This window comes from Orcinus orca, chromosome 12 (assembly GCF_937001465.1).
Source record: "Orcinus orca chromosome 12, mOrcOrc1.1, whole genome shotgun sequence".
NCBI classification, from domain to species: Eukaryota; Metazoa; Chordata; class Mammalia; order Artiodactyla; family Delphinidae; genus Orcinus; species Orcinus orca.
In genome coordinates, this window is record NC_064570.1 from 30,056,893 (window position 1) to 30,073,037 (window position 16,145).

Sequence of the window (16,145 nt, forward strand, 5' to 3'; positions counted from 1 at the left end):
GTAGGGAGAGGAGGAAAAGAAGCAGGAGTGGTGGATGATTCGTGTTTTATTAGGGTGGGGATGCAACATTTACAGGTGGATGAGTATGGCCGTGCTGCCACAGTCTTCCTGAGGGACCAGGAAAGAGTCCATGTGCCTGGCGGGTCCTCAAGAAATACCTGCTGAGCAGCTAAAAGCAGGAAGCCCTGCTCTGAATCCCAGCACTGCTCGCTACTTACTCCTTGTGTGGCCCTTGGCAAACTCCTTAACGTCTCTAAAACGACAGTTCCCTTTATGAAGAAGGGAATTATATCTAACGCATGGGGCTTTTGTGAGGATTAAATGAAATAGGCATGTAAAGCTCTTAGCAGAGTATGTGGCACATTAAAAGTACTCAATAAATACAAAGTATTATTATAATGAGTCGCTCAGTGAAATATCAGAATTGTCAGATGATTACATGGAGAGAAACGTCCCAGATTTTCAACTTGGGGAAAAATATCTACTGAAGGAGTAGATGGGGGAGAGTCATGGTAATTTTTTTTTTTTTTTTTTTTTTTTGTGGTACACGGGCCTCTCACTGTTGTGGCCTCTCCCGTTGCGGAGCACAGGCTCCGGACGCGCAGGCTCAGCGGCCATGGCTCACGGGCCCAGCCACTCCGTGGCATGTGGGATCTTCCCGGACAGGGGCACGAACCCGTGTCCCCTGCATCGGCAGGCGGACTGTCAACCACTGCGCCACCAGGGAAGCCCGATAATAATTTTTGAGGAAATTCAAGGACAAACTTTAAGCAACTGGTTTGTGAATGCTTGGCCCTAAGCAATTGGTTTGTGACTAGAGGTCAGCATGGTTTCAATAAACACAAGTTATACTCACAAGACTGCATTTGCTTTTGCATTTGATTTGCTGAACCAACCTGTAGTTGTGGTAATAAATCAATGGTGTGTCTGAATGATTCTAAAGTAATTGGCAGGTCTCTTAGGATGTCACAACATGTTGATAACAGACTGCCTACATTAGTCCACAGAATAAGGACTCAAAAGATAGTGATATATGGGGAGGGGGAAGGGTGAGCTGTGACAGGGCAAGAGAGAGGCATGGACATATATACACTACCAAACGTAAGGTAGATAGCTAGTGGGAAGCAGCCGCATGACACAGGCTCGGTGCTTTGTGACCTCCTGGAGTGGTGGGATAGGGAGGGTGGGAGGGAGGGAGACGCAAGAGGGAAGAGATATGGGAACATATGTATATGTATAACTGATTCACTTTGTTATAAAGCAGAAACTAACACACCATTGTAAAGTAATTATACCCCAATAAAGATGTTAAAAAAATTAATTTAAAAATTCAACTACAAAAAAAAAAAAAAGACAGACCTACTAGAGAATGGACTTGAGGATATGGGGAGGGGGAAGGGTAAGCTGTCACAAATCGAGAGAGAGGCATGGACATATATACACTACCAAACATAAGGTAGATAGCTAGTGGGAAGCAGCCGCATAGCACAGGGAGATCAGCTCCGTTCTTTGTGACCACCTGGAGGGGTGGGATAGGGAGGGTGGGAGGGAGGGAGACGCAAGAGGGAAGACATATGGGAACATATGTATATGTATAACTGATTCACTTTGTTATAATGCAGAAACTAACACACCATTGTAAAGCAATTATACTCCAATAAAGTTGTAAAAAAAAAAAGGATAGTGGTATATTAAAATAACGGAAGGAAACTAAAAGTTAAAAATTCACTGAGAATACAAATAAAGTTAAACGCTTGGTTTAAAGATTAGTTGTGTATGTACAAAATGTGTAAAATTGGACTTAATTGGAATTCATATGAAAAAGGTCTAAATATTAGTTCTTCTTAAGCTCAAAAGCTGTGCTTGTTGAACACAAATATGCAATATTAGCCTATAAACTCTACGTTTACATCAAGGGAAGTAATACTGACATTGTAATCTGTACTAGGCTAACCGTAACAGAAGATACCTTCTTGAATAACTTCTTTAAAGGATGTGTGGGTGAACTGGATCATTCTAAAGGAGAATTCCAAGGATGATTGAAATCTCTGGAAATTGGGGTACTTGAGTAATGGGAGACCACTGGCAATGTTTGCTTGGAAAAAGAACAATTAGAAAAGACATGATCATTGCCCATGAAATAGTGGACAGTCTTCCTCAAGAAATATGGATTAGATGCTACCTATTAAGTTCCAGAAGGAAGAAAAAAGACCCAATTAGTATACTCTATTTTAGGTTAGTGTAAGAAATACATTTCTGACCATCAGAGGTGTTAAAATTGAATGAGTTGTCTTGTGAGATTGTAAACTCATGAGCTTTGTCACTGGAGATATTGAATACTGTGTGATCCTCTCTTAAAAACATTTTTGAGAGAAATCCTCTCGATAGGAGCTAGGATTAGGTACCCTTCAGGCTGTCTTCCAACTTGAGTGTGATGCTGAAAAGAAATTTACTCCACAATCTTGCTTTTAGGTTATTCTAGAAATTAACAGAAGGGAAGACATTAGCAACTATGAAACTGTCTATGTTGTTTTTTAACCTGCCTCAAGAAGGTCTGCTGTCTCTGTGGATAGCTATGCATTGAATCTTTACATTAGTTGTGAGAGTATTTCATTTCTTTCCCTACTATATATTTCAGTATATTTGAATTATATTAGTGAATATATGTTAATCATATATAGTGAATATGTATTAGTTTTGAAACCGAAAAAATGAAAAAAAGAATGTCTTATGACTTGTATATACTCAAAAGAATTTGGAGGGCTTCAGGAGCCTTTATATTCAAGGATGAATAACAGTTGGTAAGTTTCGGAAGCTTGGTTGATGCATTTTTTTGATCTAAGAGCAGTCTACATATTCTCTGCCTCCTGACCTTCTCACCTGGATGTCTAGGTAGCATCTTAAATCTGCTTCTTCCCCAGCCTTCCCCATCTCAGTAAACGGCGCCTCTGGGTACCTCCGGTCAAAAATTAGGGGTCATCCTTGTTTCTTCTCCTTCCTTCTTCCCACACATAAAACCCACCTCTTCAGATTCTATTGACTCTTCCTCCAAACTAAATCTGAAACCTGCCCACATCCCTTCAGTTTTACTACTACCACTCAAGCTTGAACCCCTGGGACCACTGTGTGACTCCTGCCTTCTGATCATGGCTCTTCTTTTTTCTTCTTTTCATTCTCCACACGGTAGCCACAGTAATACACACACACACACACACACACGTATATATATTTTTTCATATCAATCAGAATATGTCACTTTCTGCTTCAAGCTCAAATAACTTCCATATAAGTTTAGTATTAAATCTGAACTCCCTATACTGACCCATAAGGCGTTCACAGCATCTGGGGCCTCATGTGATCTCTGTTGACCTCATTTTTCTGTTCCGGGCACTACAGTTCAGTCACCCTGGTTTTTATTTGCTTCACCAAACTGGATAAACCTTGCCTTGCCCCCTTCTAGGTCCTTTCCAATAGCTGCCCTCTCTTCCTGGACCTACTTCCTCCTCACTTTCCATGGCTGGCTCCTAGCTGTAGTTTATTTCTCAAAGTAAGTTTGTGTCTCAGTGGTGACTTTTCTGATCCCTCAACCCAAAGGCTTTCGAATCTGTGTCTAGAATCTCTGTTTTATTTTCCTATAAGCACTTATCAAAATATTTTTGGTTATATTGTTATTTAAGTTTAAAAAATTGTCTGCTTATCCTGCAACTCCACTATCAGTTTGATTATAATAAGGACTTTGTCTTATACTGTCTATACTGTACAGTCGTGTGCTCTCAGCCCTACATCAGGGATGAGGAATAGTAATGCAATGAAATATGTGTTGGAAAAAGGAGAGGAAGAAGGAAGGGAGGAAGGGACAGAGGAGGGAAGGCAGGAAGGAAGGGGCCTTCTCTTCAAAATTTATTCCTTTCATAAACTGGTCATGGAAAATTAAGAGAAGTCATCTAAATTTTTTTAAAAATTAAAGTGATGGAATATGGTGAAAGTAAAGTAACATCTTATGTCAATGGTAAGATTTGGAATTGTTTTTTCCATTGAAGCCTATTGTTAGAGATTGAGTCAAAGTTTTCATTTTACACTTTATCTGATAATTCTGTAATTATAGCAAAGTCTTAAATGACCTATATGAAAACTAAAATGAGATGATTGGCTGTGGGAGAAAATTCAGGATGTGTATTTCCAGAAGGTGGCACTTAAAGGACAGATTGCTCAGGTGGGCCCCCCATGGAACGCAAGCCAATAGGGCGCACATTTAGGCGTTCTGGCAGCATTTAACAGATCCCTTCTTAGAGCTAGAGAGTTTCAGTTTTATCTGAAGTGGTTTCTGGAAGGCAAGCCCCTTCTGTTTTGACATTCCTCTCAAATTTCCAAGATTAGCGAAGAAATAACATTAAAATCAGCTTATACTGAAATCTGAAGATTATGTTTATATAGTTTGTTTATACGGTTTTATGGTTTTTTAGGATCAAGGATTCTCTTGAACACAAAAATATCTATTATTATACTATCGGTATTATTAAACTACCATAACACTTATTATAGAAATGGATATTACAAACAGGAATGTTGGAAGTAACAAGGCTTTTGTGATTTAGAAAAAGAAAAACTACAAGCACCTGTTGAAGAAAATGATGACGGATGGTAACATTTTTCTCAAGGGTCCCTCTGCAGCTGTGCTTACATTCAGTTCCCCAGGCTGAACCGGGGTTTATTCATATCTTTTATTACACCCATAAAGAGTTTTCACTTCATCCTGTTTAACACAGCACCGGTCAAAGCTCTTTTCTGTTAACAGAGATTTTATTCAAGAGAGGAAAAAAAAGACTGACAATGAGTGAGAACCAGTTTCACATCTGTGTAATCATGTTTTTTAACGAGAGGTCATAGCAATCTTGTGGATTATCAAAGCTAGTGTTTTTGGTTTGTTATCTTAGTTTGAAGGTGGCAGTCCGTACTCTGGCTACCATGCGAAATGCTAATGCCAACTTCTGCTGATGCTGTCTTTACTATTGACACACAGCGTTTTGAAACCTCAGTAATACACTTTATCATTTATTTCAAAGCATAATATGTTCAAAAGGAAAAATATCCTGTGAGAATATGCTTCAGAAGTAATATTTTATTTATTTTGAATTTTATTTAGTTATTTATTTATTTATACAGCAGGTTCTTATTAGTTATCCATTTTATACACATCAGTGTATACATGTCAATCCCAATCTCCTGGTTCATCCCACCACCACCACCACCCCAACTTTCCCCCTGGTGTCCATCATTTGTTCTCTACATCTGTGTCTCTATTTCTGCTTTGCAAACCGGTTCATCTAGAAGTAATATTTTTATGACACAACTGCAGGTTAATTTTATTACCAGAGTCTAATTATCAACTCAATTTTCAAAGGTAAAAGCTAATATTTTATCTTTAAAAAGTATAAACAAGGTTAATACATGATTAATATAATAATCCGCAATAAAAACAAAAAATAATACCTCAATGACAATTCATATTGAAGCTGATATTTATGCAGATATTTGAGTTAGAATATGATTGAAATCCACATAAAACCATTTATCTAGGGAAATGTTACTTCACATTTCACTTCATAGAACATTAAAAATGAATAAGTACAAAGAAGAATGACTTCTGCATACCAGCTTTTATATTTACACAATTAAAACATCTACATATTTTTATTCTTAAATACTTACAAAATCTCTATAGGATCATGATTCTCTGAATCCTCCTCAACCCTCTTGCCCTCATAAAGTCAATTTTTAATGATACTTAATCGGAACCTACTTTTATTTATCAGCATTTTATGTTATATTTATAATTTATAAATATATTTAATACATATACAATGAGATTTTTATAATGGCTGTTATTTTTATAATGAGACCATGACAATGAGAGTACACGGTGATCAATATTTCTATTTTTTTTATTTTTATTTATTTTTATTTATTTATTTTTTATTTATTTATTTTTTATTTTTTTTTCGGTACGCGGGCCTCTCACTGTTGTGGCCTCTCCCGTTGCGGAGCACAGGCTCCGGATGCGCAGGCTCAGCGGCCATGGCTCACGCGCCCAGCCGCTCCGCGGCATGTGGGATCTTCCCAGACCGGGGCACGAACCCGTGTCCCCTGCATCGGCAGGCGGACTCTCAACCACTGCGCCACCAGGGAAGCCCTCTATTTTTATTTTATAAGTCCTGGAATACCATTTAATTATCCCCTTGTATAACATTTATCTCTTTGTCAGACTGTCAGGAAACTCTTAAACTCGCTAAATATACTTTTTTTTGGTTTGGCCAATCCGCAGGATAAATTCTCAAGATTGTTCTCTGAGTGACTCGCTTTATTTTCCTCCTTCCTTCTTCCTTTTTTCCTCCCTCCCGTCTCTCCTTCCTCCCAGGGAGAATAATTGAATGATAAGAAATTTGAGACCCAGATTTTTTTTGCCTTTTTCTCTCCTCTTGCCTCATTTAACTGTGCTTTTAAGGTTTGCCAATATGCCATTTCTTACGGTATAATATTGACACCATCAGTCCTGTGTTTGATTATAGTTCATGTATCTTCTTAATACAGGCTGAAGGAAGAAAGTAGGTGCTACTGCGGGATATTTTGCTCCCACCAAGTTAAACTGTTCCTTTACCACAAAGATGTGAATATCGGAGGATAGGTTATGGGTCCTTATCTTTTAGTTTCAAGATTATCCCCGCATTTAGATTTAGCAAAAGGAAAGGCAGGATTCTTCTTTCAAAATTGCACATATTTAATGAGGCTCTGAATATGCAAGTCCCTCCATTAGGCACTGAGGATATAAATTAACATCAGAAAACATTCTAAAATAGGGTTTCCCTTTCTCAGATATGTTTTTTAAAAAATTTTCTTTAAAGTAGGTAGGGAATACCATCCTAGTGTTAAAGGATTTCAAAGAGCTGTGGCATGTATAAACTCTTTTTCTAAATGTTGATGTCAGTTTCGTAAGATTCATGTCCATTTAGGGGCTAAAAGGTCATAACAGCGTTCCCAAATTTCAGTGCCAGATGTGTCTGCATCACACGTCATGCAGACCCAAACTCATTCTAGCATCTGGTTAAACACCTTCCACACCAGGTCTTAACCATATGTAAATATACTTGAGAGCAAATGGGAAAATAATCTATTTTTCCCTTTTTTTGTTCCATTTACAATGTAAACAACTTTTCTAAAGGTATAAATTTATAACTGGATTAACAGGACTTGCTGTCTATTTCTAGGCAATTACCACTGGTTGAGAAGATAATGTTGTGTGTAGAATATATTGCATGCAACACGGGCATGGAAATAGAGGAATAAAAATTCAGAGAGGGAATGATCACTTCCAGTTGGAATGCTCAAAGAAAACTTCGTAGAGGAGAGAGAATCATGAGTCTTGGAGAGAAGGAAGCATTTCAGTGGAGTTGTTTCAGTGGGTGGAGGTAGTGGAGTGGATATCTCAGTGGGGTGAAGAGAGTGGGGAGATAAAGAGGAAGAATGAACAAAAGCAAAGGGCTTGAAGAAGATAGATTATTTGAGGGGAATAATAAATAGATAATAGAGATCATGTGGTGAGATTTTTTTTTAAGTCTTTATTGAATTTGTTACAATATATCTTCTGTTTTTATGTTTTTGGTTTCTTGGCCACAAGGCATATGGGATCTTAGCTCCCCAACCAGGGATCGAACCTGCATCCCCTGCATTGGAAGGTGAGGTCTTAACCACTGGACCACCAGGGAAGTCCCATGTGATGAGATTAATGATAGACACTCTGGAAAACCAGGTTAGGCTAAATTCTAGAGAAACTTGAATCTAAATTATAGAACTTTTCACTCTATACTGTTGAATAAAATGTAATGACACGTTGAGAGTGATTTTCAAGGAAGACCTTGACAAAAGTATGAGGTGATAGAATCTGAACTGAGGTAGGAGAAGCTGCATGGAGCAGAAGTAAAAGCTGGGTTATTTTTTTAAAGGAGGAACTGATAGGAGCAGAGATTATCTGTGGAGGTGTGAGTAGTAAAGGAAGAAGTTAATAAAACTGTGGTTTTGAATTTGGATGGTTGGGAGAATGGCAGTACCAGGAAATAAAAATCCTTATAGATAAAGGGTGAATACAATTTTGGATACATTGCACGTGAAAAGACGGTAAGACTTCCAAGTGAGGGTATCCAATGGACTTTTTGGGTATGTAATCCTGAATAAAGGTGATGATTGGAAACTCCTGGAGTAGATGAGATTCCCAAAGGATGAAAGATGAAGACAGTGTAGTATAATGTCAAGGACAGAAGTTCCATGACTGTAATTAGGGAATGGGAATAACAGACAATCTGTCACAGGCGGACAACCAACAATGGAACCTTCTGGAAGTGGGGAGTAGGGCCATCCTTGCCTTATTTCCAGGACTTACTTGTTGCCAAACTTAGTGGGGAAGAATTCAGCCTTTCACTGTTAAGTGTAATATTAGCTATAGGTTTTTATAGATTCCTTTTATAAGGTTAAGGAAGTACCTTCTGTTGCTAGTTTACTGACAGATTTTGCCATGAATAAATGTTTTAAATGGATTTTCTACATTTTTGAGGTGATTGTATGATTTTTTTCCTTTTTAGACTTTAGTATAATAAATTGCATTGATTGATTTTCTAACGTTAAATCAACTTTGCATGGTCATAATATCTTTATTTCTTTTTTTTTTTTTTAACGTTATTGGGTTCTATTTGCTACTACGTATTTTTAAGAAAATTTGCAGTTAGGCCCATGAGAGATTTTGATCTTTTTTGTAGTGTCTTTGATTTTGGTATCAGATTAATGCTGGCATCAAAAAACGAGTTAGGAAGTATTCCCTCCTCTTTTATCTTCTGGCAGTTTGTGAAGAATTGATATTACCTCTTCCTTAAATATTTGGTGAAATTCCAAGTGAAAACACTTTGACTTAGAATTTTCTTTGTAGGAAGATTTTTACCCATAGGTAGACTATAGGGCTATTCAAAGTATCTGTTTCACTAGGTTTTGCTGGTTTGTGTCCTTCAGGTATTTTGCCCATTTCTCATCTAATTTATTCAAGCTTTTTACATCAAAGTGTGTATAAAATTGTTAACCTCTTAATGTTTGTAGGATCTGTTGTAATATTTCTTGTTCATTTCAACTACATCTATTTGTTTTCTGCTGGTCCCATTTACTCTTTGTTTTATATTTCTCTTTTCCTGCCTTATTTTTTTAATTTATTTTTTTTAACATCTTTATTGGGGTATAATTGCTTTACAATGGTGTGTTAGTTTCTGCTTTATAACAAAGTGAATCAGTTATACATGTACATATGTTCCCATATCTCTTCCCTCTTGCATCTCCCTCCCTCACACCCTCCCTATCCCACCCCTCCAGGCAGTCACAAAGCACCAAGCTGATATCCCTGTGCTATGCGGCTGCTTCCCACTAGCTATCTACCTTACGTTTGGTAGTGTATATATGTCCATGCCTCTCTCTCACTTTGTCACAGCTCACCCTTACCCCTCCCCATATCCTCAAGTCCGTTCTCTAGTAGGTCTGTGTCTTTATTCCTGTCTTACCCCTAGGTTCTTCATGACATTTATTTTTCTTAAATTCCATATGTATGTGTTAGCATACGGTATTTGTCTTTCTCTTTCTGACTTACTTCACTCTGTATGACAGACTCTAGGTCTATCCACCTCATTACAAATAGCTCAATTTCATTTCTTTTTATGGCTAAGTAATATTCCATTGTATGTATGTGCCACATCTTCTTTATCCATTCATCCGATGATGGGCACTTAGGTTGTCTCCATCTCTGGGCTATCGTAAATAGAGCTGCAATGACCATTTTGGTACATGACTCTTTTTGAATTATTCCTGCCTTATTTTAGATTGATTTTTTAATGATTCCATTAAGTAATATTATTTATACTAGAAAGAAGGCAAGATGTGAGCTGTCATGTATCATAACTGAAATTCTCTCATGTATCAATTTTCTGAATATTGAAAACTCAGTGGTTTACATGAGGCAGATGAGCTCAAGGGATTTTCAGTAAGTCCTGAATGAAGTTTCTCCTGCTTTGTCATAGCTAAGTTATCTGAAAAGCCAGAAAAAGGTGGAATAGCTGAAAGGAATTGGTTTTGGTGAGTGGAAATAAAACAAATGGAAAATTGGCAAGCCAGCTGGATATTTTGTGGGACTAAGGTTTTGGAAACATATTTGCAAGACTGGGATAATTATTCTACTCTTTGAACTGATTACATTTTGTACTGTATTCCTTCTGTTTGCAAAAACTGTGACTACTTGAATCACGTAATGAAATGTGAGCTTGGTGTAAAGGCACAGTCAGTTTATCTAAATCCCTTGTTGTCCACAGACATTGTTATTTCATTTACATACTGAAATCTATGTGATCAAAAGTGGGAAAACCATAGTATCATAGGAATATTTCATTTGAATTGCTTCCACAATTACAGCTGGTTCTCAGGAAAAAATGTTGGACAAACCCTGACTTCAGCAGTAGAAGAAGTAACATTTTATGTGAAAAAAACTTGATAAGATGATTTTGTAGCCAGAAAGATAGAAACTAACCCGTCCTTTTCCAGCAGTGGCCACTATGATGTAGAACAGTAAAGAAGGATAACCTAGGATCTGACTGCCTCGGTTTCAATACTGGCTTTACCACTTACCAGCTGTGTGACCCTGGGCAAGATGCTAACCTCTTTGTGCTTCATTTTATCTCATACACTTGATCTGAAGATTAAATGAGTTAATACGTGTAACATGATTAAACTATAGAATGTACACAGTAAGTTGTAGTTGTTACCAGAGTGAAAGAGGTTAGTTAGGCTCTGTGCATTACTGATAATGTGGGGTCTGAACAGCATCTAGATCTGGTACCCTGGGTATCAAATTTACACACACTTGATAGCTAATTTAAAAAGGTGCTAGGAGGGAATTCTCTGGTGGTCCAGCGGTTAAGATTCTGCGCTTCCACTGCAGGGGGCACGCGTATGATCCCTGGTTGGGGAACTAAGATCCCACATGCCGCACGGCCAAAAAGAAGAAAATAGATGCTAGGAATAGAAATGCCAAATACCATCCATTTGAGTATGACAGTTATAGACAATTTAAGGTTCTTCTCTTGTACACTGTATTTTCTCTGTCAAGCATGCAATCGTTTCTTCAAATGTTAATTTTAGTGTTAGAAAAACTAATTATAATTATGTTTCAACATGTTTATTCTAAATCAAGTCTTTGTGATCATCAAAAATAAAATATCCTTATGTACTGAAAAACCAGTATAATTATGGCAAATTTTGTGTCTTCTGTTAGTGATAAAAATTAACAACGTGATTTTTATAACTCTAAACATAGAAAGCTAATGGTAAAAAGCATGGAGAATATTTTCGGGAAAAACCAAACTCTAATTGCAGAAGAGGGAAGGAGACTGGCATTGAATGAGCTCTAACCATGGTTGGCAGTTTTTTCCCTCATATACTATTTCACTTATTTATCTTTCAAAATCCACAAAATAAGTATGTGTCATCTCAATTTTATTAATGTTAGAACAGAAGTTCAGAGTTTGACTTCAACAATTCATCAAGACATTTCAGAGTAGAGCTGTGGGTCAGATCCTAGTCATTTGATCTCAAAGCCCACGCCCTCTCCATTGCATCTGTCTGCCTCCCAGAAGTGGTCTTACACCACTGAACAAGCTTAGTATGAAAATTATAGCTGAACCACCAAAACAAAACGTCCCTAGCTTTTCAATATCTTATAATTCAACTAGTGTCATTTCTTTCCATATTTTCCCATTGCATTTCATTTTAATAAACCACCAAAACAAAACGTCCCTTCAATATCTTATAATTCAGCTAGTGTCATTTCTTTCCATATTTTCTCATTGCATTTCATTTTAATAAACATATGCCATTGAAGCTCCTACTAAAACAACCTATAATCTCAGGATGGGTCTCCTTGCTTTTAGGAGTGCAGAAGGGAAGCACCACAAGGTATAACAGTGGAAAAGTGCTGACCCTGGGCCCTGGTCCTGGTGTTGCCATGAACTAGTTATTTCATTTGGAGCAAGCCATTTCACAGTGTTGAAGTTCTTTTCATTTGCAGAATGAGGAAAAAGTACTCAGCAATTGTGAATATTCATTCATTCCATCTCTTTCAGTGCTCTGTGATACTATAAATCCATTACTGCCTTTTCCTGAAGGGCCAGAAGTTCAAAATATGGACCAGTTTCCTAGGGAACTGTCCCTAGTCCCAACTATGGAGTATCCCATACTCCAGCCCCTTGGAAATTCCCAGGACTTAAAAAATAACTATAAATACAGGGTTTTGTAATAAGCAAACTGAGAATTAATTTTTTAAGGTGATATATGTATACTCTTAATCTAAATTATTTTCACCCTGAATTTAGGACATCCTAATTTTTCTTTTTCATATTTTCCACAGGATTATTTTACAAATGCAAATAGAGAATTGAAAAAAGATGTTCAGCAAGATTACCACCTAGAATATGCCATGGAAAATAGTACACACACAATAATTGAGTTTACCAGAGAACTGCATACATGTGACATAAATGACAAGAGTATAACGGTAAGGAGTCTATCAGTGAATGCAGGCATGAATAGAGTGTACATTTGCAATTGGGAAACACTTTACAGAATAAAAAGAAACAAATATTTTAAAATAACCGTTAACAACAGAGTCACATAGTCTTTGGAATATTTTTGAATTCTTTTTAGAAGCCACAAAAAAATCTAAGGCTATAAATTTCAGTGAAGGCAATTTTTGTGTGAATCTAAAATTTTGAAGAGCTGTTTAAAGTGTGTGAGATTTTTACCTATAAAAGGTTTTAGCTTCTTTATAAAGTTTTAAAATAGGTAATAGATAAAGGTTGGAAAAATTGTATTACACAAGAGAGAATTATGATACTGAATATTAGGCTGTAATTCATCTGAATTGTAACTGATTCATTTTTGTAAATTTCTAAAGTCAAGATGAGTAGTAGACTGTTGAAAATTGCCTGTCAACATATTATACAAGATTTCTTATTGTCAGACGCCATGCAAAAATTAACATCTTTGTGCATATGCAAATTAGGCATTTAGAGGATCTAAAATTCATGTGGTACTTTGAAGGTTTCCATGAATTTCTTGAATCAATTTCATTTTGTACAGACCAACAAAATTATCGTTTTTATTTGCTGAGTCAAAGCTTTAAAAATGGGAATGTAAAAATCTGAAGCAAATTTGATTAACATTCAGCATAAAGGGTAAAAGAGGAAGAAAAAAAACACATGCAAAGACATGGGCCACTTTTTTATGTAATATACAGTGCAATTATACTTTAATTGGAGTAACAATTATAGTTGTTTGACTTAAGAAAGAATATAGCTTTTAAAATAAATAGCTTTTGTTTTATTATTTATTTTCAGAGTTCTTATTACAAAGATCTGGCAAAGTCATCTTTATCTTTGGGGCACTGAACTGTTTATACCCCAGCAAACCCTCCCCACTGCCCTGCTGCCCTTTGGGCAATCTCTCATTTACTAAATGGAAACCGATTTCACTTGACAGTGCTTTCCCTAGTTGGGATACCCCAGTCCCTAGGAAATTCCCAGGATTCATAAAATGACCATAGATAGATTCTAGGATAATAAACAAACCTAAAATCAGAAGTTCCTGCTGTATTTCCACTTTCTGTAAATACATACATGTGAGTGGGCTAGTGTCTGGGAAAAATCTATTGTGAAAATAAAAATCCTGACCTGGGAAGTCATTTTAATTTTCATTTTATTTATTTGTTTTCCCTAAAATGTTCCATTGCATAAAAATAGGTTGTAATTTTCCCAAACCCCTGCTGTTTAACAAGAGTATTTGCTCGGTAACTACTAGTTTGATAGTTTGGAGGTTTAGCGTGACAATGATTTACCGTTGCCGTAAGCATGAAAGCATAACTACTAAATCAGTTGTCCTTCATTCTGTTTTGGAACACATAATCTTGCATGGGGGAGATGATTTCTTCCAAAAAGGAACTCATCTACTTGGATTGTTAATGACTTAATCAGATTTACACAGTTCATGTGAGAGACCATATTGATAACTCCAAATGTCATTATTCTCTTTTTTGAGCTTCTATATCCTGCTTTGAATAGAGTTCTTTAAACGCAATTCAATGGTAAGGAAAGTGCTCTCATGAGACATAATCATGCCCCTGTCTGATCACCAGGAGAGCACGGTGAGGGTGATCTGGGCCTACCACCACGAAGATGTGGGAGAATCGGGTCCTAAGTACCACGAATCCAGTCGTGGTACCAAGAGTCTGCGGTTATTGAATCCTGAGAAAACCAATGTGTTGTCTACAGCCGTACCATACTTTGACCTGGTAAATCAGGACGTAAGTATTTTTTCAGGTTTTTATGGTTCTAGGGGTGGGTTTATTGAAAATGTTTTATTGTTTTTAATAGAATGTCAAGAGAATGTGACTTTTGTCCCCCTCTCCTTTTTTTTGAAGACAGGTTCCCATCCCAAACAAAGGTACAACATATTGGTGCCAAATGTTTAAGATTCCTACGCTCCAGGAAAAGCATCATGTAGTAAAGGTATGTGACTCACTCACAGGCTAAACTTAGTTTGTATGAACAGAGGACAAATTGTTGTTCTTAAAACGAAAATAATATCAAATTTATAGAAGTGATTTTCAGTTATTTAAAAGTTACCTAGAGAACAAGGAACTGGCTTATCTGACCCACACACTGTCCTAAAAGTCACTGAATTTAGTGAGAAACTCGGATTGTAGCTAGTATTTTGTGTTTTGTCTCCTAATTTTATATGTTTAAAGGTTAAAGTTTTGGGATGCATTTGTACACCTCTGGTTATTTCGTAGGCAACAATTCAACATTTGGAATGATTGGAATTGCAATTTAAAATCATATATTTATGTATCAATAAATTCTATCTGGGAAGTTCACATTCCCCAATATTGTTTGAGAGTATCTGCTTCATTGAAAATACTGGATATTGTCATAAAAATAACTGTTACAGTATATTTTTGAAAACAGGAAAACAAGAAAATTGTAGTGAATTTCTACAGAGTTGTAAAACACAGAATGGGGAATAAATAAAGCCTAATTTGCCGGTGGCATCTAATTCCCTCCCACCTCCTCTAGGGATAGGTCTCCCAAATCTTTTGCGTCTAGTTAGTGACTGAACAAGTATTTTTAAAAATTTACAAGTCCTTGGCTCTGTGCTAGGAATTGTTTGGGCAGTTCCACGGAGGCTGAATACATGTTTCATGCTTTCAAAGAACCTACAGTGAGATTGTAGGAGACGTGACCAAGACACAAGAAAGAATAAGATAGAATTAAATAGTGCACACAAAATACTGCAGACATTCAGAAGGCCAGACATTGCCTACTTTTTGTCCTCCCCCAGACTATGTAATGAAGTAGTGTGGACGTGAGAAAGGGAGAAACTTCTAGATTCTGAAATCTAGAGGGAAATATGAGGGTTCAAATAGCAAGTTGGCTCTTTAACTATGTGGTCTCAGATAAGTCACTCTGGGGTAGCGCTGCAGGCCCCATTTCCTCATCTGTAAAAGAGGGTTATTCGTCCCACTTTTCCTACCAACCTCAAACCATTCTGGCAAAGATGGAAACACTGAGCACATTCTATAAAGTGATTTAAATGTGTTAATTTCTAATGTATTTCTCCAGTGGCACAGATCTGCCTTTTGTTTACAGAATGATTCATAACTACTTAGAGAAGCAAGAGGGGTAGGTTGAGGAAATGTTTATTGAATTAATAAGTAGTCCTAAATATTTGTAGGTTATTTTTACAATCAGAAGACTTACCAACAGTGTGACCTCCATGCAATGTTAGTTTCTATTTCTTGCGTGTGAAAGGGGAATGCAAATTCTATTCTTACATACTTAATATAGTGCCTGAGTCCTTCCCTTAAACCAATGAAAAGTCTTTCTCAGAAAAGAGAATGGTATATTTATGCATACTGCGTGTCATACATTACTATGTGTCATTTGCAGTAAATTTAACTGGAACCTGGCTTAAGGGTCAAATGTAAAACTATAGGTTAAGCAAATGTTTCACAAACCAGG

The 16,145-nt window shown here is 36.8% G+C and overlaps 1 protein-coding gene across 1 annotated transcript in view; it reads left to right on the forward strand.

Annotated features, from left to right (window-relative positions):
• Window positions 1–16,145, forward strand: part of MOXD1 (monooxygenase DBH like 1) — an 82,930-nt gene that overhangs the window by 12,775 nt on the left and 54,010 nt on the right. The window contains exons 2-4 of the mRNA XM_004263819.4: window positions 12,479–12,625; window positions 14,261–14,428; window positions 14,550–14,633. Of these exons, the coding sequence (XP_004263867.2) occupies window positions 12,479–12,625; window positions 14,261–14,428; window positions 14,550–14,633 (399 nt within the window). The remainder of the gene's footprint in view (window positions 1–12,478; window positions 12,626–14,260; window positions 14,429–14,549; window positions 14,634–16,145) is intronic.